This window comes from Panthera leo, chromosome C1 (genome assembly GCF_018350215.1).
Source record: "Panthera leo isolate Ple1 chromosome C1, P.leo_Ple1_pat1.1, whole genome shotgun sequence".
Lineage (NCBI taxonomy): Eukaryota > Metazoa > Chordata > Mammalia > Carnivora > Felidae > Panthera > Panthera leo.
This window is the reverse complement of record NC_056686.1, coordinates 164,739,807-164,761,860: the sequence shown is the minus strand read 5'-3', so window position 1 is coordinate 164,761,860 and position 22,054 is coordinate 164,739,807. Positions and strand designations below refer to the sequence as shown.

The 22,054-nt window shown below is 41.1% G+C and overlaps 1 protein-coding gene across 8 annotated transcripts; it reads left to right on the top strand.

Moving 5' to 3' along the window:
• Window positions 1–1,161: 1,161 nt before the first annotated feature.
• On the top strand, window positions 1,162–11,927 carry LOC122226297 (tetratricopeptide repeat protein 30B-like). Of its 8 annotated transcripts, none has more exons than XM_042949226.1 (7): window positions 1,162–3,977; window positions 4,126–4,233; window positions 5,389–5,458; window positions 6,375–6,554; window positions 7,737–7,850; window positions 9,482–9,588; window positions 11,836–11,927. In XM_042949226.1, exon 1 carries the CDS (start codon window positions 1,390–1,392, stop codon window positions 3,385–3,387), a length of 1,998 nt encoding a protein of 665 aa, XP_042805160.1. In that variant the 5' UTR covers window positions 1,162–1,389; the 3' UTR covers window positions 3,388–3,977; window positions 4,126–4,233; window positions 5,389–5,458; window positions 6,375–6,554; window positions 7,737–7,850; window positions 9,482–9,588; window positions 11,836–11,927. The 8 variants fall into 8 exon arrangements, with proteins under 8 accessions (XP_042805160.1, XP_042805163.1, XP_042805162.1 ...); XM_042949229.1 differs by having other exon boundaries at window positions 1,162–3,988; window positions 7,737–7,806; window positions 9,529–9,588; XM_042949228.1 differs by having other exon boundaries at window positions 1,162–3,988; window positions 7,737–7,806.
• Window positions 11,928–22,054: the final 10,127 nt, after the last annotated feature.

Below are 22,054 nucleotides of genomic sequence, written 5' to 3'. Positions count from 1 at the left end.
TACGCAAAACTTACCTTACATGTAATACGTAGAATATAGGGGTGGTTATTAAGATTAGAAAAAATGTACATAAATGGTCTAATATGGCATACAATATGGCTGGTGTTGGGTCTAAAATTTATATATAGAAAAGATGCATGGCCAGCAAAAGTATAAAGGAGGATGATTAAGGACTTGCATGGAAGTCTTTAAGTATATAGCAGATATGCTTTTGACAGTTTATCTTAAGGGCTAGGCAGGCCAATGCAAATGGTAGAAGAGGAGTGGAAGGGCATCTGAGTGGCTCAGTCAGTTAAGTGTCCGACTTGAGCTCAGAGTGTGTTTGAGCCCCACATCTGCTCTGTGCTGACATCTCAGAGCCTGGAGGCTGCTTTGGATTCTGTGTCTCCCTCTCTATCTGCTCCTCCCCCACTCATGCTCTCTCGCTCTAAAAAAAAAAAAATACATAAACATTAAAAAAAGAAGAAGACCAATGGAGATCTAGGCAGATCAAGAAAGAATGGTCTCTTCTTTGTACTGAAAGTTAGAGGACCAGGGCAGGAGTCCCAGTTTAAATGCCACCATCTATTCAGTAATAATTGTTCATGAAAAGAGAGGATTGGAGACACTTGGATCTAAAACTGAGGATCTCAAAAAAAAAAAAAAAATTAACTAAATTAAATCTAGCAAATGAAAAATAAATAAATAAAAATAAAATTGAGGATCTCACAGTACCATTTATGATTCACAAAACCTATGCTACACCACCTGTGGAAACGACAAAAATAGACTTTTGGTCTCTTCATATTACTTCCTAGAAATATGCCCTCAGGGCGGCTTTAAAAAAGAACCTACTCTAATTTCAGGGCACTACCAAGGATTCAGTCCACCTTTTCCTTCCTACTAATTTACAAGCACAAAACAGGAACCGACACCGTTTGTATATACTGCACCGTAAACAGCTAAGACAAGCATGGGATTTCAGACGATAAACTTTCCTCTCCCGAGTCAGACACCGAAACGATGCAAACGACACCAAGCAAACACCACTAACATACAAACAACAGGGCGGTGAAACCCCCTCCCAATGCTTGTGAATCGGTCCCGCGAGACTAAACTCCCAGCAGGCAGCGCGGGCACGTTCCCGACTGCAGCGCGACTGCAGTGGTGCATGCCGGGAAGTGGAGTTTTCGTATCTCAACTGCATCGAAGCGTTTGTTTGGTCTTGCAGGACTCCTGGTCTTAGAAGCCTAATGTCTTCAAGAACGAAATTAGTAACGGGAATTTCAGTGATGACTTTTTATTCCCATTGAGCTTATTCCATTACAAAGTAATCTCAGAACGAGCAGCTTTCCGTTTCCGGTGGGCTTGTTGCCGTGGTAACCAGCACGCACCACCAGTTTGGCGGTTATGGCCGGGCTGAGCGGCGCGCAGATCCCCGATGGGGAGTTCACTGCCGTCGTGTACCGGCTCATCCGGGATTCGCGCTACTCCGAGGCCGTGCAGCTGCTGGGCGGCGAGCTCCAGCGGAGCCCGAGGAGCCGCGCCGGCCTGTCGCTGCTGGGCTACTGCTACTACCGCCTGCAGGAGTTCACGCTGGCGGCCGAGTGCTATGAGCAGCTGGGCCAGCTGCACCCGGAACTGGAGCAGTACCGTCTGTACCAGGCCCAGGCCCTGTACAAGGCCTGCCTTTATCCAGAGGCCACCAGGGTCGCCTTCCTCCTCCTGGACAACCCCGCCTACCACAACCGCGTCCTCCGTCTGCAAGCCGCGATCAAGTACAGCGAGGGCGACCTGCCCGGGGCCAAGAGCCTGGTGGAGCAGCTACTGGGCGGGGAAGGGGGAGAGGACAGTGGGGGCGAGAACGAGCCCGATGGTCAGGTCAACCTGGGGTGTTTGCTCTACAAGGAGGGACAGTATGAGGCCGCGTGTTCCAAGTTCTTTGCGGCCCTCCAGGCTTCGGGCTACCAGCCTGACCTTTCCTACAACCTGGCTTTGGCCTATTACAGTAGCCGGCACTATGCCTCGGCTCTAAAGCACATCGCAGACATTATTGAGCGTGGCATCCGCCAGCACCCGGAGCTAGGTGTGGGCATGACCACTGAGGGCATCGATGTTCGAAGTGTTGGCAACACCTTAGTCCTTCACCAGACTGCCCTGGTGGAAGCCTTCAACCTCAAAGCAGCCATAGAATACCAACTGAGAAACTATGAAGTGGCCCAGGAAACCCTCACTGACATGCCACCTAGGGCAGAAGAAGAGTTAGACCCTGTGACCCTGCACAACCAGGCGCTAATGAACATGGATGCCAGGCCTACAGAAGGGTTTGAAAAGCTACAGTTTTTGCTCCAGCAGAACCCCTTTCCCCCGGAGACCTTTGGCAACCTGCTGCTGCTCTACTGTAAGTATGAGTATTTCGACCTGGCAGCAGATGTCCTGGCCGAGAATGCCCATTTGACTTACAAGTTCCTCACACCCTATCTCTATGACTTCTTGGATGCCTTGATCACCTGCCAGACAGCCCCTGAAGAGGCTTTCATTAAGCTTGATGGGCTAGCGGGGATGCTGACTGAACAGCTCCGGAGACTCACCAAACAAGTACAGGAAGCAAGACACCACAGAGATGACGAAGCTGTCAAAAAGGCAGTGAATGAATATGATGACACTCTGGAGAAGTATATTCCTGTGTTGATGGCCCAGGCCAAAATCTACTGGAACCTTGAGAATTATCCAATGGTGGAAAAGATCTTCCGCAAATCTGTGGAATTCTGTAATGACCATGATGTGTGGAAGTTGAACGTGGCTCATGTCCTGTTCATGCAGGAAGACAAATACAAAGAAGCTATAGGTTTCTATGAACCCATAGTCAAGAAGCATTATGACAACATTCTGAATGTCAGTGCTGTTGTGCTGGCTAACCTGTGTGTTTCATATATTATGACAAGTCAGAATGAAGAAGCTGAGGAGTTGATGAGGAAGATTGAAAAGGAGGAAGAGCAGCTGTCCTATGATGACCCCGATAAGAAAATCTACCACCTCTGCATTGTGAATTTGGTGATAGGCACGCTTTATTGTGCCAAAGGAAATTATGACTTTGGTATTTCTCGGGTGATCAAAAGCCTGGAGCCTTATCATAAGAAACTGGGAACTGATACCTGGTATTATGCCAAAAGATGCTTCCTGTCCTTATTAGAAAACATGTCAAAACACATGATCGTGCTTCGTGACAGTGTTATTCAAGAATGTGTCCAGTTTCTAGAACAATGTGAACTTTATGGCAGGAACATACCTGCCATGATTGAACAACCTCTGGAAGAAGAAAGAATACATACTGGAAAGAATACAGTCACATATGAATCCAGACAGCTAAAAGCTTTGATTTATGAGATTATTGGGTGGAATATATAGTGATGTCTGATAATGTCTTTTATCAAAAAATGGCCTTTATTTAGATTTGGTTTCCAGTTTATCAGTATTTATCTTTGGCATCTTCACATGTTACACATTGAGCCTTGAACACTTAAAATTATAATAACAAATATTCTGCTGGAGGGACTTTTCCAGTTAATTAAGAAAAGTATGGAGCCCATGTATAAGCTAGCTCACTTTTGTATTCCCTCTGCCAGTAGTCACCAGGTTTGCCCTCAAGCAACAATTGCTAGAGTAACATCTTTGCATAAGCAAGTAACCCTCAATAGCAGTTTATATCGTAATTTTAGGGTGTAGAAAAGGTGGCAAGAGCCAATGAATTGTTAAAGTGGGTATGTTTGCTTTCCTCTGGTGACTGCTATATAAATGATTGCTAGGCCATGGCTGGACTTTTTTTCAATCAGCAAATAAAGACAGGTCCATTGTGCCATCCCAGGATAGACTGTGCTATCCAATAAAACCAAATCTGACCTTAACTGTATACTTCCACTCCATTTTTTTAGTCCTATAGCCTCTGGGTCTCAACAGAGTCAAATTGGACCTTGGCCTAAGGTCTTGTAAAAGAACAGGTACTAAATGGGTGAGAATTATTTTCTTGGTTCTTTTCAGGTTACAAGGTTTGGTCTGTGGCTTAAATTTTCTTCCATAATTTGGTTGATTGGTTGGTCTTAAATTTTATACACTATTTTCCCTTGCTTTCTATTATTTATTTTCCAGGACTGATTGTGCCTCCTTGTGAATAGTGACAAACAATCAAATGTAAATCTTTCTAATGTGTTCAGCATAGGAAAAAATAAGCAGTGAACTGACAATGAAAAGACTAAGGTATGAGTTCCAGACTTTCCACACTCAAGTTTTACCTTCAGAAATTCATTTAACCCTTGAGGCCCCACAATCATTTGAACCACTAGATGCTTTTTCACAATTACTTCTGGGTGTAACATCTGATTCTGTACAGCCATACGGAAGAAAGTTGACTGCTATAGATACTTAAGTCAGTTGGGAAAAAAAAATACTTATTTTAAGTGAATGTTTTCTGGTATTTTGGCTTACAGTAATTTTAACCCATAAGGTAAATGTTTGTTGTTACTTTTTGTTGGATGCTATAAAATATTGATTACTGCTAAGAAATTTGGATTTTTGCCTTTTTTCTACTTGGAGCTTTTTCTTATAACGCTTAACTATGAATGTATAAAAGGCAGTCCTTGTTCTCTGCTATGGTTGTGCATAAATTAAGAATTTTGTAAATATTTAGACATTACTTAATTCCCTACCCTTTTAGTTTTACCCACTAATTTATATATTTGGCAGAAAAGGGGAGATTTGCTTTTCATTCTTCCCAAAACCGCTATACCAAAAATGATGTATAAATGATATGTATTCCAGGAGTTTTATTATCAGGCTATTATGTATTTTTTAATCAATTATTCTTGAAATAATTAGAGCCTCCCCAGCCCGAGGTGAATGCCTCCAGCTGCCAGTTTGCCAGAACTCTGGAGCCAGAGGGCCAGGTGAGGTAAAGAGGAAACAGAGATGCAGCTATGTGACTTACTTCACAACCCACCTTGGATCCCCTTCGTGTCCAAATCTCAGTAGCTAATCAAATGTCTGCTGCCATTAAGAAAACAGAAGTAATGGATAACAGAGTGGAAGTAACAGATGCCAGAGCTACTTCTGTAACTAACTCACCAAATCGAATCATCAGTCCTGGCACCCGTGTTTTATTTAATACTAGGAGGAGAGGTCATGCAGACTTTCCAAAAGGACAAAGCCACAATGAAAAGGAAGACAATCTCCAGTTTTTAATCCTTTCTCTTGGAGTATTTTCTTTTTCTGCCTTCAAAAGGTCTATTTAAGAGATCGTTGTGTTTACTGCCACAGAATGTATCACAAGATAAGAAATGAAAAATCTATCTACCTTCCTGCCCTCCTTTTCTTTCCCTATTTTATCTTTTATTTTCTCCCTTTTGTCAATTACAGGAACACTTCTCTGAGAGCTGGCAGCTGAAGCCACAAGCAGGTCTACCAACCTTTTAGCAACAAGTGTCAGGTAGGTAGCACTGTGATTATCCAAGTGACTTTGGAAACCATAACCACGCCTTTTTGCAAACTGAGACAACACTTATCTATAAAGAGTGACTCTCAAATTGATAAAGCCAGAGAAAATTTTAAGAGGACTCACCAAAAACACTGGATCTGTATAATTTGCAGAACGCAATGAGCTTTATTTGTACACTTGCAGTAGTCGTTACCTTTTTCTCTTTGACAGCAATAGAAACACAGTGACAGAAATTTTAAAGAGTGCAGTATTTTCTAAAAAATATTCTATGACAATTGGGAATTAAATAGATTCTTAACTCTAAAGGAAACTTACTTTTCTGTAGCCATACTCATTTTATATTGAAAAAAACAGAGCCAGGCATTAGCCAGAAGGTAATTAATTGGTCATAGGCATAGTGTGGTCTTGTTTTAATATTCTCCTTGCAAGGGGGAGGGGAGGGCATGAGTCTTTACAAGGTGATTGCTTTACACTTGAATCCAAAAGAAATTGAGGTTCTTTTGGTTATTTAATAAAATCAGCTCCCTTGGATATTGGCCAAGATTGACCTATCACATATTGAAATCCTGTCTACAACTTCCTAATGTGTATATATTAGAAAAGGAATTGCCTTCATAGGGAAAAACTTTTAGAAAATAGAGTTCTGTATACATTTCTAGAATGAAAGATATGCATTTATTAGTTTAAATAGGACCTGCCAATAACTTGATTGTAAATATCATTAGGTGGACATATAAACTGAATCCAAGTTCTTGTTAAAAGTGAATTTGCACATCTGTGAAATTAAACACATCATTGCCAATGACTGGATCCCTCAGTTCAAAATAACAAATGACTAAAATTGTACTGTTCAAACAGGACCTTAATAGGGTGCATGAAAAAACATTTATTGCTATTATGTTTCCAGTTATTTTAGTGCAAGAGGCAAACGCTTAAGATAAAAGACACATCACTAAAAGTTTTCCCAGCACTCGTGGCAACTGCTGTAAAATGTATGTCCACAAAGTGTCCACAGACTCTTGAAGAGATTGTCAAGACTCACCAGGAAATTACTGGCTGGTTGGTGTTTCTGTCTGTGCTGCATAAGGTCAGAGGCTATTATTCTGTGAAGACTCAACCTCTTGGTCTTAGTTACTCCAAATTTGACAAAGCCATGTCCTAGGGTTTATGCACTTCATATATGGAAAGGAGAATATATATTCTGAGGAAGATAAGATGTTTAGTTCATCTTTAAGTCAGGAAATACTATACTTATAGCAAGAGATTATCACACCCTAACACTGTAAAGCAAAAGAAAGCTTCAGGAATTAAATCATAACAAACACTTTTCCAAAAAAGATTCTATAATAAGCTAAAACCACATGCCCACATATGTTAAGGAGTGCCTCTCTTTGTGTGTTTATTAGAAAGGCAAAACTTTTTCTATATTTAATACAGCATTTTTGTTTCCTGGCCTTTTGTTTTTGTACTTATTCATTACATTTAAACTGTTTTGACAACCTGCCAGAAAACAAAGGTGAGCTATCCATAATCTGACGAAGACACTGAAAGTAGTTACTAACCCTTTTCAGAAACTAAGGACAACTATTTTTCTGACAATGTAAGATTTATAATGAGATGATTGGCAAAACTGTAAAATTATTCTAGAAATAATCATGTGAAATATAAAATGGAAAATCATAAATGGACTCTTCTATGATATTGTAGATATGACTTAATAGATTTTTTAAATTATAAATTGGGTATTATGATAAAAATTTGGAATGCATCCGCAACAATGAGCCCAGGGCTCGCAGACCATAATAGGTCTTGCCCAAGGTCACAGCCAAATAGTGGAAAACCAGGATCTGAATCCACAGCTACTGGCTCAATTCCAGTGCTCTTTCTACTTTACCACATTCCACCTCTTAGGGTTTATTTTCCAAATTATTCTGACACTATCAATGCGAAGCATTTCTTTTTCCAGAGCTATGACTTTCACTACTTATGTTGCTGATTATTTAATGGGTGGTAGAATAAGCTTTTCCCAAAGAACTCTCAGTGAGCACATTCCAGCGTCAGCCTAAATTATGGTTTCCAAATGTGTGCCACAGGGGACATGGGTGGGCACCACATATTCTTTGCAGCAGGCACAGATTTAGCTGTGGTACAATCTGGGTTGGGCACAAAGATTATTGACCCACCTGTTGTTTCATCAGCTCTTTAAAAAGTCACTTTTTATGATCCTTCTCCAAGGTAGTGATTTTCTTCTCTCCATTATGGTCTCTAGCCACCAACCACAGTAAAAACAGCTGTCAGAAGGCTTCCCTGCACCTCAAGTGCAAAGGGCTACGTATGAGGTACTTATTCAGAAATCACAGTAAAGGGCCAGCTGCTTCCACAGGTATTTACAGAGTGTTACCAGAGACTTTCGAGGCTCCATAAAGCTTTACCTTTACTTGCAAAATCCATTTGAGCCAAGACCTTAAAGGCTTACACTCTCCCACAAGATTGCTTACTCGGGTTAGCTTAGTTTTGGGGGAGGAAAAATTAAAAGCAAGCTAAGAACAAGAGAACTGTTATCTACCTCCTTTTCCCCTTTACACTAATACCTCTTAGTCCTCACTCCGTATCAGAATTAGCTGGTAAACTTTTCAAAAATAGAGATGCCTAGGCCCTCTAACCCCTAAAGGTTTGGTTTCAACTTATGGGGATGGGAATAGAAGGGAGGGGTCAGTTTTTTAAAAGTCTTCCCATATGATTCTAATATGTAGCCAAGGTGGAGGACCACTGTTCCACATGTACAAACATAACAGTGACCACGTGGATGCCACATGCTGGACATATGGGGGTGGGGGGAGTGGGGTACAGTCTGTATGAGAATAAAATGATCTGGATATGCAACCTAAAGAGATTATATAAAGTGGATAACTGGAAAAAGAGCATCTGAATTTTTTTAAGGCGTTCAGTCTGGGATATTCTGGTTTATTTGCATGCAGCTTTTAAGCCAATGAAAACTTTTTTAGTTTTATTTTTTAAATCCCTATATAAGTAATGTTCAGTGTTATATTAGTTTCAGGTGTACAGTATAGTGATTCAACAATTCTTTACATTACTCAGTGCTCATCATGATAGGTGTACTCTTAATCCCCACCACCTGTCCTACCCATCGTCCACCCTCCTTTCTTCAGGCAACCACCAGTTTGTTCTCTATATTTAAAAGTCTGGGGCTTTTTTGTCTCTTTTTTTCTTTGTTCATTTGTTTTGCTTCTTAAATTCCACATATGAGTGAAATTTTATGATATTTGTCTTTCTCTGTTATTTCACCTTGCATTATACCTCTAGATCCCTCCATATTGTAGTGAAACTTAAAAAAAAAATTTAGGGGGCACCTGGGTGGCTCAGCTGGTTGAGCATCTGACTTCAGCTCAGATTATGATCTCACTGCTTGTGAGTTCAAGCCTCACATCTCTGCTGTTAGCACAGAGCCCACTTCAGATCCTCTGTCTCCCTCTCTTTCTGCCTCTCTCCCACTTATGTGCTCTCTCTCAAAAAATAAAGAAAAGAAAAGAATTTTAGTATCACGCATTCAAGAATTCTTAAGAAATATTTGGCTTTCAAAGAGGGAATGTGAAAAATACTGAAGTTTCTAGAAACTATTTGGTAATGGACATTTTTTTAAGTGGGTGACCAGAATTTAAGAGTATTCTCATACACTTTTTTTCTCGAAAGATTCCTATCATTTACTGTCATCACTTCTTAGTTTACTATACTTTACAGAAGTCAAAAATCACTCTTTAAGTGCATTATCAAAACCATGCTCAGAAGTGGTTTTGATTGGCTTTGGATGCATCCAAATTTGCCCTTCTAATATAGACCACGTTCATTTGGTCTCCCTATAAATATGGATTCCTCCAAACCTGACTCCAATCCCATGTGTGCAAAATTTACATTAAAAATACAACAATATGTAGTGGCTATAGTAATTTATAATCCACTATCCATTCCTACCCCTACTCTGTCTCCACTCCCCAGACATTTGGTCTAAATTTATGGTTCTCAAATGCTTTGCTGCACATTAGAGTCACCTGGAACTTTTTACAACTCTCAGTGCCCCCGGCTGCATCCCAGGATCTCTAGAGGTAAGACCCAGGTATCAGTTTTTTCTCAACTTTCAAAATGCATCCAAGGTTGAAAATCCCTGGTCTAAGCCCATTGTTATAACTCCCCATTTCCATGATTAATTTAAGGGTAAGCATGTGGTCCAGTCTTTACCAAGGCAACAGAAGTCTCTTGAAGAGCTGCTGAGAAAGCTTCCTTCACCTTAAAAAAAATGATACAAGAAGGATTCTCTCTTCCTCTGGGCATTGTTAATCTGAATCTGCTGCCACTATCTTATGACCATGACAGAAACTAACTTAAGGATGAAGGGGACTTTGAAGATATCAAAGAAAAAGAAAAGAACTGCAGTCCTTGATTATATCTTTGAGCCACTATGTTACCTCCCCTAGAACCTGAACTACCTCTGGGTCTCATATAGAATGGAAAAAATAGATTATCTTCTCGTTTAAACTTGTTTGAGTCCGATTTTTGTTGTTGTCGTTTCTGTTGCCTAAGGGCACTCAGACCATACTCCCTATACTTAGGTCATACAAATTTGAGTGTTATTCAGGGGGTGATGAATTTTTATGCTTATTGCCAACACTTTAGTCATCCAGTCTTCCTTGAGACCCAACATCCCTCCTTAGATTCAAGTGAATGGGACAAAGTTAGTCAACATTTGTAAAGAATTGCCTGAAAACTTGCCTTCATTAGTATTAAATGCTCATGCAGTCTTTTGAAAATTGTAGCAGCTACTCATGAGATTGGGTGTGCTATTCTTGGGAGAGCATTCACTTAGGTAGAAGTAAATGGAGAATTACATTGCTCTACCCAAATGAGCTGCCCTAAGTCCAAGGCTTGCTCACTGTTTCTTGGCAGAACCACAAGATAAACACCAATGCATATCGTGACTCATACAGAAAATATATTCCTCAATTTTAGAATTTCCTCCACATCCATGTAAGTTGTTTCAGGAAAAGGTCAATAATAATAGAATAAAAATGAAAATGAAAACAATGGCAGCATTTATTCATATATAGTAAACCTAAGTGTTAAAGTGAGGCAACCTAATCTTTTTTCCAGTGAGAAATGCTAATCCAGGTACTGCACTATTTCAGCTTTGGCCCTTTCCAGTCATAAACCTCGTTATAGGAAAAGCTTCATAAAAAATAAATACTTTAGTTTTTTATAATCTCCACAGCACAGCATTCCACCCATCAGGCCCAACTTATCCTGAGTTGTTGGCTTACATCAGTTCTCTAGAAGGAAGACGGAGAAAATTCAAATTCAAATCGGATGGTCCATATCACATTGGGGGATTGGGACAGTTGATTTACTCATATAATCTCTTTAAACATCTACCAGGAGAGGTTCTCAGACAGAATTTATTGCCTCCTCCTGCTATCTTTGGGCCTACACAGAGCAAGACAAAATCCTTCTATGAAATCTGAAACTCTAGTCACTGTTTTCCTGGCTGATGTCATTTCAAAGGCATGGTGTAGCCCTGTGATAGTTGCAGCGGAAATCTGACTCTCTATGGGGTTCCCATCTGTTTGCCATCAGAAAGAACCTTTTGGGGAGCCACAGTAAATGCAGAGCACCCATTCCTCCCTATGGATTCTGGAGTCTTAATGTTTTTAAGATCAATTGTTGTTAGGATTGAATAGTGCTTAAATTTTCCCAGAATAAGAAGGTATATAGAATTACATTGCTGTAACTTTAGTTTTCATTTTTGTGGGTTCTCACAGGCTATTTTGTATAAATTTTCTATATGATTCTGAAACTACTTTGCAAATGTTAACAAAAGGAGAATTCAGTCACTGAAATCCATTCCTTTGGAAGAAGGCTTTTTTTTATAACTTTATGTAGTGAAATCCTTATAAAACAGCTTACATTTGAGGCAACTCTTTCTGAGATCTTTAGGGATAAAGTTGCCCAAAAATGTAAATTATGTGTCAAAAGGCTATTTATTCACTTTTCAATAAGGACCAACAGAAACAATATAGTAAGTTAAAGCAAAGAAAATAGATTACAATGACAAGAGGTTTCAATCGAGATCTTATACGGATCACCTTCAATACAAATAATCCACTGTAAATAACGGGGGGTTCACAATGGTACCAAGCTATAACTAGCTGGGAATTGAGTGTATTCACTCAGCAATAAATGTATAATGGTCGCCTTTATTACTGAAGAAACAAAGCTTGAATTAATAACACAGGAATGTTTAATAAGGGAAAAGATTTCATGAAGATCAGCCTTTTTCTCATCTTCCTTCTCCCCTACAGGTATTACAGCTTTCGCAGTGCCCGAAACAAAAACAGACTCTCCATTATATTCCTCAAGGAATAATTTATTAAATGTGTTTTTATAAATTGGACTTTCTGTGTTTATGTGCCGTTTCCTCAGAGAAGACTGACTCTAAGGATGAAATAGAAATAACATCACTTTTCAATATTCCTCAAGTCCCAATTCCTAGAAAAAGACAAGAATACAAAGGTCTTTTTATTCCTTCTGTCAATTACCAGTTTGTTTCAATACGGTTTCCTGGAGTTCCTATCAAATGAAGCAGGGTCCCCAGTGGGCAATACAGAGGGAAAGTTTTCCTCACCTCACTGGGGAAGAGGAAATATGAATATTGAACCAAAGGACTTTGAGAGAATGGAAATGGGAATGAAGGAAGATTCATGACAGAGGGTAAAGCATGAAGGAAAGACCTGGCGAAGAAAGACAATAAAAAAGTTGCCTTTTATGAAAACATGAAATTATGACTACTGCATTTACATGACTTAAACATGAAGTAGATTTATCTCAGTATTTCGTAAAGTGTGGTAAACACACACAATAATTAAATGAGGAGGTGAATTTAGTTGGCACACAGAAGAATATTTTTAATAGCCATATATTTATTTTATTGTATTCGTGTACACACACACAAACATCAAAATTTCATGAATTCTGCATGAGATGAGGCTAAAATAAAAAATAACTTAATTGAAAGAAAAATATTAAATAAGACACAGCACGGAGTTGGCTGTGGCGAGAAGATGTCAGTAGTACTTGAATGACGAGTTTTAAGATACCTAGTTTAGACAAATGGAGCACAGAACTCCATGTGAGGGTGTGGAAGAACTCCCCTCTTCCCTCTAAAAAGTGGGATTACCTATAATTGATTCAGTATTTGTCAAGGGCTTCTATTTTCAGAAACCTAACTTCACACTTGAATACAGAGATTTTTGCTACCTACTGTGAAAATTTCCTCAGTGGAGTGTTGCCTAACACATTTATGAGAAGTTTAAAAGTTCTAGATCTCTGTTTCCTTGGTTGAAAAGTTGAGAATTTAGACTAGGTATTCACATTTCCTTACAACTCTAATCTGTTCCGATCCTCTGATTTGTCCCGCCACCATCTCTCATAAACTTTAACAAATTCTGACTTTTTGGTGGATGATGAATCTCACCAGTAGAGGGGGCCTCTCTCCACTTGAAAAGTGCTCTGAATAGTTACAAACTGAGAGGGAGTCAAACCATAAGAGAACAAACTGAGGATTGATGGGGAGGGGGCAGGGAATGGGAGATGGGCATCGAGGAGGGCACTTGTTGGGATGAGCACTGCGTGTTGTATCTAAGTGCACACTGTATACTCTGTGTGTTAGCTAACTTGACAGTAAGTTATATTCAAACAAAAGTGCTCTGCAAGGCCAAAGGGGATGATTGCTCCACTCAGAACAGGATCATCCCTCCATTTGCTTAAGACTCTGTGGCTTTTCTCTGAGTAATTTTAAAACAACGCCACTGGCTCATGGAGCAGTCTGGCAGCAGACGTGCTGGCACGTTTGTCTCAGATCCAGTCTTAAGTTCTCCTTAGGATCTGGTGAGCCACTGTACAACACATCTAGCTAAAATAGTGACTGTTATAATTGGTACCACATTTTTCATGATGTGTGTAATAGCAGTTCTGGGCTGACTAGGCAGGGGTCCAATTGTGTTCATTTTGAGCTGAATTCAAAGTTTTGAGTTGGAAGAATTTTTAAGAGCATCTCTTGCAACTCCCTCATATCACAAATGAAGGACAGACACTCAGAGAACTTACGTCCCACACTAGTGCAGAAATAGGACTCTTCAGCGTATGTAAAAAAACAAAACAAGACAAACTAAACGAAAAGACAGTCATTTGCAGACTGTTTAGTCCTGACTGTCCCTAGGAGCTGTGTGGCAGGTCATTTAACCTTTGTGTCTCAGTTTCCTTTTCCGTAAAATAAAGGCACAGAACCAGGTAACAGCTAAGATCACTTCAGCTCTATTTTATTAGGCTCTCTGCCTCTAAATGATTATTGCTTTGGTTTCCATTTGCAGGCAATTTTAAGGCTTCTTGTGTGCTTTATTGTTCATTCATCTTCATTAAGTTTATAAATGTGTTTTACCTTTATGAGTGTAAAAGGAATTAAAATTCAACTACAGAACAAAAAGTTAAAACTCCACTGTGAATGTAACAATCAAAAATATAATCCCAGACAATAAGAGAACACAGAAAAGTGAAAACAGTTGGAGTATTAAGGTTGTAGAGCTATGAATAATTTGTCTTTTTAGAAAAATGTTTACAACCATTGTATAATAAACATAAACTCAAGAGGATGAAAAAGTCCATCTAAAAGGCAAAGTTGAGGTTAACAAGTATCAAACCACAGCCAGCTAGTGATTTTAGGAGGTGAACTGAAAGCAATCAGCAGACCCTCAAGTACTCACCCCCGGGTCCCCCACTCCTGGTATACCTCAGCCTTGCAATAAAGCTTCCCATTTTTCAGGATATTAAATTTGAGTTCAGGGAAAGCCAGACATCATGTAATCACAGTTTGGAATTACAGTGTATATCTAATAAAAGCCCACAGAACTTGCCAAAAGAAAAAAAAATCAGAATCTTTTAAAGAGCTATGTGTTTGCTAGGAAGAAGGGAGGCGGGAAAGAAATCATGTGTAAGGGAAACCTTTTCACAGAACCAAGGCAGCTCCAGACCAGGCATAGATACTGGCAGATAGCTTAAAATAGGGACTCCTCTTCTGAAGGAGAGGAAGGAAGAGGAACAGGAAAATAGTCTCCACCACAGAGTGAAGACATCTTTGTTCAGAGTGGACCCAAGGGAGGTCCAGCCCACCCTTTTCTCCTGCTGCCATGCTGCTCTGTGGAGAAGGCAAAATCCTCTGACTGCTACGTAAAATGAATGAGCAGAGTTCTGATGATTCAGCACCCTATACATTTGGATTAACTCTACTGGAGACACAGGGCCAACTTCATAGGCAGCTATGTGGTCACACAAGTCTCTGCACACAGAAGGGTCCCGGTGCTTGGTTTAATCCTCTGCTGTCACTGTTTTCAAATTCTTAATAATTTATGAACAAAGGACCCCCACATTTTCATTATGCACTGGGCTTCAAAACGGATGTAGGTGGTTTTTGGCTGGGCATCTTTATGAGGCTGTTCATACTACTACATTCTTTTCTTGGGCTGCTGCTCCAGGATCAAAATGTTTGACATGCTTAATCATGACCTAATGAACTTTGAGAGCCTATGTCTTCTTGCATGTTCCATATACAGCCTGTGGGCCTTTTCCATGGGGATTCATCCTCTCGTCCTCAAAATATCCAGGTCAGAGCCTGTTCCTTGTCATACCATCCAGCATGCCTTTTGTCTCTTCCCCAAACTCTCAGAGTCTAATGCTCTTTTTATGTGGGTGCTCTATGAATACACTACCCTCCTAGATAGAACCAACATTAAAAACGGTTGGGTGTTTTTTAAGATTTTGCGCAGGGGCAAAGATTAGTGTAAAGTGCTGCTCTGAATGTTTCATGTTGTCCTTGATCAGGCCTGTATGTGGCAAACAACAAAAAGGCCCAGTGTGCTACTGAATCTTGCTCAAACTTCTGTTGATCCTTAACACTTGGTCTTCTGCACGTCAGAATCTGCTTTAAGTGGTTCCTTCGAGTGGCTAAAATACAATGATTTAATGATAACTCTGGATTATTCTGCAGCCAGAAAATCTATGGGCTACCACCGCAGGAACTGGCAACCTCCCCACCCCATCCACATACAAAAGGCCTGAGGGGGATGGGAATAGCCCTGGGGTAATATAGCTCCTTTACCATTCCAGCAGTCTTCCCTCCTACAACTGAGGGCAGAGCCGGAAAGAAACAAAACACCACTGTGCACAGAAATGGGGCTTACTGCCTCAAGGGGAAGGGGAGAAGTGGGAGAAAGTGGAAGACAGGAAGAAACACATCTTGCAAATTTGGGAAACACTTCTCAGTATCAATTTACATTGTGTCATCCCAGAAATTAATGTGGCCATTGGGTAACACTGGCAAACACAATGTAAGAGGTGAAGGAATGAGCATTCTTGTAGCTCACCATGGTAGAAATAATGGAAAATGAATCTGACCAGTTGACTTCAGGTCTATTACCCTTCTCCACACAACAAGGAGCCCTCCTTTCTGGCTGTTTTGTGAGGCTTAAACAGCAACCGGAGTCACTAACCATTTTGTGAAGACCCAGATGGTTTCTGTAGACCAAATTGGAGGGTGTGGATGGGAATGGAGTTTTCCCTAAGGAAATGGGTGTGGACCTGAGGGCCAGTGAGCTACTTGTGACCCAGGTTGGGAGTACGAATCTGTAAGGGGTTTTCTTCCTGTGAGAAGGCCTTCATCTTTGAAGTGCATCCCCTTTGAGATTCAGGGCAAAGTCCAAATTAGGTAAAGTCCTGGCATTTCTTCTGCTGTTGAAGGGCTGGAAAAGTTTTCCCTTTATCTCTTCTGGGTTCTTTGACTGGTCTAATAATTAAATTGACAATAGATTAACAGGAAAAAAAATTAATTGTGTGTATGGGGAAGCCCCATAAAAATATGAGACTCAAAGGCAGGTCAGCCAATTGAGGCTTATATGCCATCTTGAGCTAAGGAGTTGGACAGGAGCCTGGGGCTTGAGAGAGGATGAGGGCAATTCTCAGGAAGATAAAAAGAGCAGATGTGTGGTAATTAGATGTTTGCCATGACCGTACAGATAGGCCAGATAAAGTTATCTCCAGTAAAGCTCTCTTTCTGGGCCAGCCAGGCCCCCTATCTTAACTCTTTTTTAGGCAGTTAAGGGAGAGGCAAAAGTTCTTCCTGAGTCTGTTGGGTCTTCATTGCTTTTGGCTCAAAATAATCCACATGCCAAAGTGACACATTTTGGGGTGGCATATTCAGCTCCCCTTCAACATGTGGTTCCTTTCAAAACCATAGAACCTTGGATGGATTCAAGGACAGAGTGTCAATATCTGGCCCAAGGGAGGGACATCACCCTATCAAGTAGACCAAGACGCAGTGGGCTAAAAATAGCAGGTAAAATGAGGCTCTCTCCTTCCCCCCTCAGTGCCCTCTGAAAGAGAGAAGTGCTGAGATTGGACACTCAGGTAACCCAAAGAAACTGGCTCACTGTCCAGGCCTAACAGGGAAACTGCACTGCTTCTGTTCACTTTCAAAATGAATTCTGTGGGAGGAGCATTCTGCATCAAATCGCCATCCAATTTCTAAAACACACATGATAAAGATGACCTTAGCATTTCCCTCAGCTTGACCAACCTTTGGAAATGAAATCATCAAAGGAGATAGCACCCCTGTCTCCTAGTTCCTGTGGGAGAGTGAAAGCCCAACTGCTGTGGAAACCATGCTCCAAGTCGTAAAACTACAACTTGTTGTAAAGATATGAAAATTTACTTTTCCTTAGGGCAAGCCAGTTAGCAAACACGGATGGCCATTGTCTCTTTTCAATGCTTGAAAAGCACTGGATCATTGTCTCTTTTCAATGCTTGAAAAGTCTACCACCCTTTGTTTCAGTGGAGTTGAGTTCAGACTGAGTTCTGGCCTCTCTCTCCTATTGTAACAGCCTTGAATAAAGTCTTCCTCGGGTGTTCAACTTGGGCCCACATGATGTTTGCTTTGACACCAACTGTGTAAATACTGTCAACCAAAATGTGTTGTGTTCCTGCAAACCCTGACTGCTTTGCAGATGAAAGATCAATGAGGCAAAGTGTCTCTTGGTTTGTGTATCTCTGTGGAGGATCCCGGGAAAGCACATCTGGGTCAAAGCCAACACAGGAAGGAAGGACGTCACCAACCACTCTTCGTAACCAGGACATCTTCAGGGAGCAAAAGGGGGTCGGCTGGAACTGGTCTGCTGCCCAAAGCACAGCCTTCCTAGATTCAACAAGTCCTGATGGAACACTCACCTCACCTCACACCAGGTACAGCTCCAGGCACTACAAATAATAATCATTTAATTCTTACAATAACCCCATGAAGCAGATTTTATTAATAGCCCCATGTTTTCAAGTAAGGCACATTTCTGCCACCACAAGGAAACTCATTCAAGCTCACACAGTTGGCAAGCCGATAAGCCTGGCATTTGGTTCCAGCAGCTATGTTTTAATGCCAAATTCTGCAGCTAGAACCAAGGAGCACAAAATCCCAAGGCATGGTAGTAGGCCCCGTGAGACCTGACCGGGAAACCAGGTCTATTTTAAAGAAGTCTCCAAGTTTCTACCAGAAAGCAGTCCTCTATTTCGGAAGGAAAGTAGCCTGTGACGACCCATACAGCATCCACCCACCATGTCCGCTATCCTATAGGACATGCTATTCTGCACCAGTATAAGGTTAGAGGGCATTCCTATATAAAAAGCTCTGTAAATCCTTTCTGTAAATCTGCTTTCCCACTGAGCATATGCCAGGCAGTTCCAGGAGAAAAGCCTGTTTTTCTGCAAAGGGTTGTACAGAGGTGGGAGTGTCTGAGAACAATTGAACAGTACCTGAGTTTTTTCCTCCCTGCAGTTCTGAAGCTCAGAATGACCTTGGGTGATCTCTGCAGTATATGTTTAAAATGAAATAGTGGCTTTGACGGCCAGTAAGGGCAGACCACATTCACATTCAGCAAGCAGAGTAGCTTTTCCCTTCTCCCCTTTGTTCCCTTGCAACCTACTTGCCTCCCTTGCTGCTTCAAAAAGTGCAAGAGAAGACCACCTCGGGAAGAGTGAATGGATGCTTGCTTGCACAAAGGAAATAAAGCCAAGTGAAGTTGTAGCTTCACTTCAACTGCACAAAAACGTTGCCTTGCTGACTCCCTGAGGACCTCTGTGGAGCCCCAGGAGGTCTCTGCATGGCCCACCCGGGGCCAGGCGGGAGGAGACCTTGGCAAGGCACCCAGCTCACCTCATCATCACACGCGGAACCTTCCTTTTTCCATCTGTGAAAAGTGAATCACAATATCTGTGCTTTGTACTCTCCAGGGCTATTACGAAGCTCAAATGAGATAATGTATGTAAAGCGCTTTGTAAACTGTAAAATGCTCTACAAATGTAGGATTATTATAAACCACAATACAGCGATGTTTTATGTTTTTATAAAACTACTGGCTGGAACTGCAGGAAGGGGAATCCCTCTGGTGATTTTTATTTTGGAAACAGGAGGACTTGGGTTTGCTTCCTTGCCAGGAATTGGATTCCTGGCAGCAGCTGTTTATTCCATTTCGCTGGGCGACGCACATATGGCCGCCACGCGCCTCCTGCGGAGCTGACAATATGTACTGCTTTGTTTGGGCACATCAAGGAAAAGCGTCTTTTCGCCTCCCTCGCTATTCCCAACTTGCCAAGTCTAACACCTAGGAAATAAAGACTTTCAAGTCGCACTTCACCACAGCAGCATTTGGTTTTTTTAGATGAGATTTTTTTTTCCTCCTTAGCAACCAGAAATTTACAGGCGACTCTCACCATAAAAATAGCGTTCCCCTGAGCTGTTTGATGCTGCTTTTATAAAGCTTTTGCCTTGGTTAAAATGAACATGATATTAATATTTGTCCTGGGACTGGGTTTGGACCAGCTGAAAAGGATTAAGCTACGAACAGGGTCCTTTTTCCGAATCTCTCCCGCGACTGATAGGCGGGGGGGGGGGGGGGGGGGGGGGGGGGGGGGGGGAAGGGGGGGGAAGGGGGGGAGGGGAGGTTGGTGGTAGGCAGGGAGCCGAGGTAGCGGCGTGCCCAGCTGCTCTGCACAAATACCTGCCCTGGTGCTTTGTTGCAGGTAGCCACTCGCTGCAACCTGAGGTCTAAGAACTAGTACTTGCTTGTAAATGTCAAGAGGAATTATGAACCTTTGTAGAAAAGTAACTGTTTGACTAATTTCCGGTTCCATGGAGCAAATGCACTACCCTATGCATTTAGAATCTGGTGCTGACAGCCAGGCTGTGGCAAGCTTCAAGGTTATAGGATCATAAATGGGATTAGATAACCCAGACAGTGTGGCTCACGCTCTAGCACTTTTAAAATATTATTAAAACTCCAGAACAAGGGCAAACAATTTTGAAGGGAAAATAAGACATAACAGACCCTCAACAGGGAGACAAAAGAATCCTGGAGATGGTACTAAGGACTTGTTAACCCCCTGGAGCATTTCTAGAGTACATTTTAGTATAAATAAATATTTTAGAACATAAGACATAAGGAAGCAGGTCATGATTTATAGCTTATAAAGATTTTTCTGTTAGATTTGAGCCATGGTAAAAAAGAAAAAGGACAAGGAAAGTCTACAGAGAAAGCCAAAATTGACAGTAAGAATTTGCAACTCCAGATAGCAGAATTCAATGCACCACCTTGAAGGCTTTGCATTTTAAATTATCTGTTTCTTTTTAATTGACCAGATTAATTATTTCCACCTTGCCACTTGGCAGATAGGTCACTGTTCCTTTTCACAGCATTAATGAACCCATTCACTTTTGCTCCATGTAATTAAGACTGTGAGTTACAGATCACATTCTTAAATTGGCTTAGTGTACAACCAGCTCCGTTTTTATTAAACAAAATATATGACATCAGGTATTTCTCATTAAAAAAAGTGTTGAGTTTCTATGGAGTTTTCTTCCAGTTGTTGTGAGAGTGGTGACTTTGTTCTTTCTATTTTTTTGGAAAAGAAATACAGGCCTATAAAGGTTGTAGCATCCAGGGTGGTGTATCATTCTTAATGTACTCACAGTCTGGTGATCTAGAAGACAGCTGATGGATTAATGTTCAAGTATTTCTATTGCCACCAAAATTCTGACCAAGGCCTTTCATGAGCTATTTGAAAAGAAATAACTTTGGTTATATTGTTAAAGTTAGTTAAGTGAAATATATTGCCCTCTTCTGTTAGCTTTATTTCTAGGCCATTTAGGAAACCCTAGGAACATTAATACAGTAGCGGAACACAGTAGAGAAAGCTTTGTTTGTGGTGTCTACAGCCCTCAAGAGAGCAAGCTTTAATTTAAGCCAACTCAAGCTGTCTCCCAAAGCATTTGGCTTCCTTCAGGACTTCTGGATCTCAACCTGCTTCTCAGAGGAGCTAAATTTAGAACTAAAGTTTAAGGTGCTTTAATCTTTCCAGGACCTGAATGAGATTTTCTCCATGAAAATGAGTCTGGTGGAGCACCTAATCAAGAGGAAGACTTTGGACACAAGTCTTAATGGTGGTCATCTTTGCTGCTGGCAAAAGACTAGCAACACAAATTCAAAATATTAGTAATAATGGGGCATCTGGGTGACTCAGTTGGTCAAGCATCTGACTCTTGACTTCGACTCAGGTCATGATCTCACCATTCATGAATTAGATCCCAAGTCCAGCTCTACACCCGATAGTGCAGAGCCTGCTTGGGATTCTCTGTCTCCTCTCTTTCTCCCCCTCCCCAACTTGTGCTCTCTCTCTCAAAAATAAATCAACTTATGGGGTGCCTGGGTGGCTCAGTCGGTTGAGCTGTTGAGCATTCGCCTTTGGCTCAGGTCATGATCTCACGGTTCATGAGTTCAAGCTCCCTGTCAGGCTCTGTGCTGACAGCTCAGAGCCTGGAGCCTGCTTTGGATACTGTGTATCCCTCTCTCTCTGCCCCTCCCCTGCTCATATTCTGTCTCTCTCTCTAAAAAATAAACATTAAAAAAATTTACATACATAAATAAACTAAAAAATTGGGATCAAAGATATACCAACTGGTATTTTTCTAATTCTTCATTGCTTTGTGGAAATGGAATCTTCTAGTCACACATAATAAGCTCTAATTACCGTGGCAAAAGTGCTCAAGTTTGTAACATAACTTACTTCCTACTTTTTTTAACCAAACCTCCATTTTGCAATCTTTTGTCCCACAGTTGCAGGACTTTATGGTGTTCTTTTACTATTGAGATTTCAGGTAGTTAACTGCTATATTTCCTTACAACCCAAAATGCAAGTGCAGTAATGATCTCCATGTGCTTCAATAAAGGCACGTTGGCCTGTGGTTATGTTTTAAATAAGTGCCTACACACACATACTCACAGACAGTCACAAAGTCAGCAGGAATGGCGTTTCATCTTGGTCTCACTGTGGGCAGACTGTGGTTGTGACAAGAAACATACAAAGCTAATTACAGTGTGGCTTAGCAAGGCTCTGTCTTTTGCACTAAAAGGGACAGCTTAAATGCGTTTCACC

Bases quoted from the DNA above. Each gene is read 5' to 3' on its own strand.
- LOC122226297 (XM_042949226.1), top strand. From the start codon at position 1,390: ATGGCCGGGCTGAGCGGCGCGCAGATCCCCGATGGGGAGTTCACTGCC.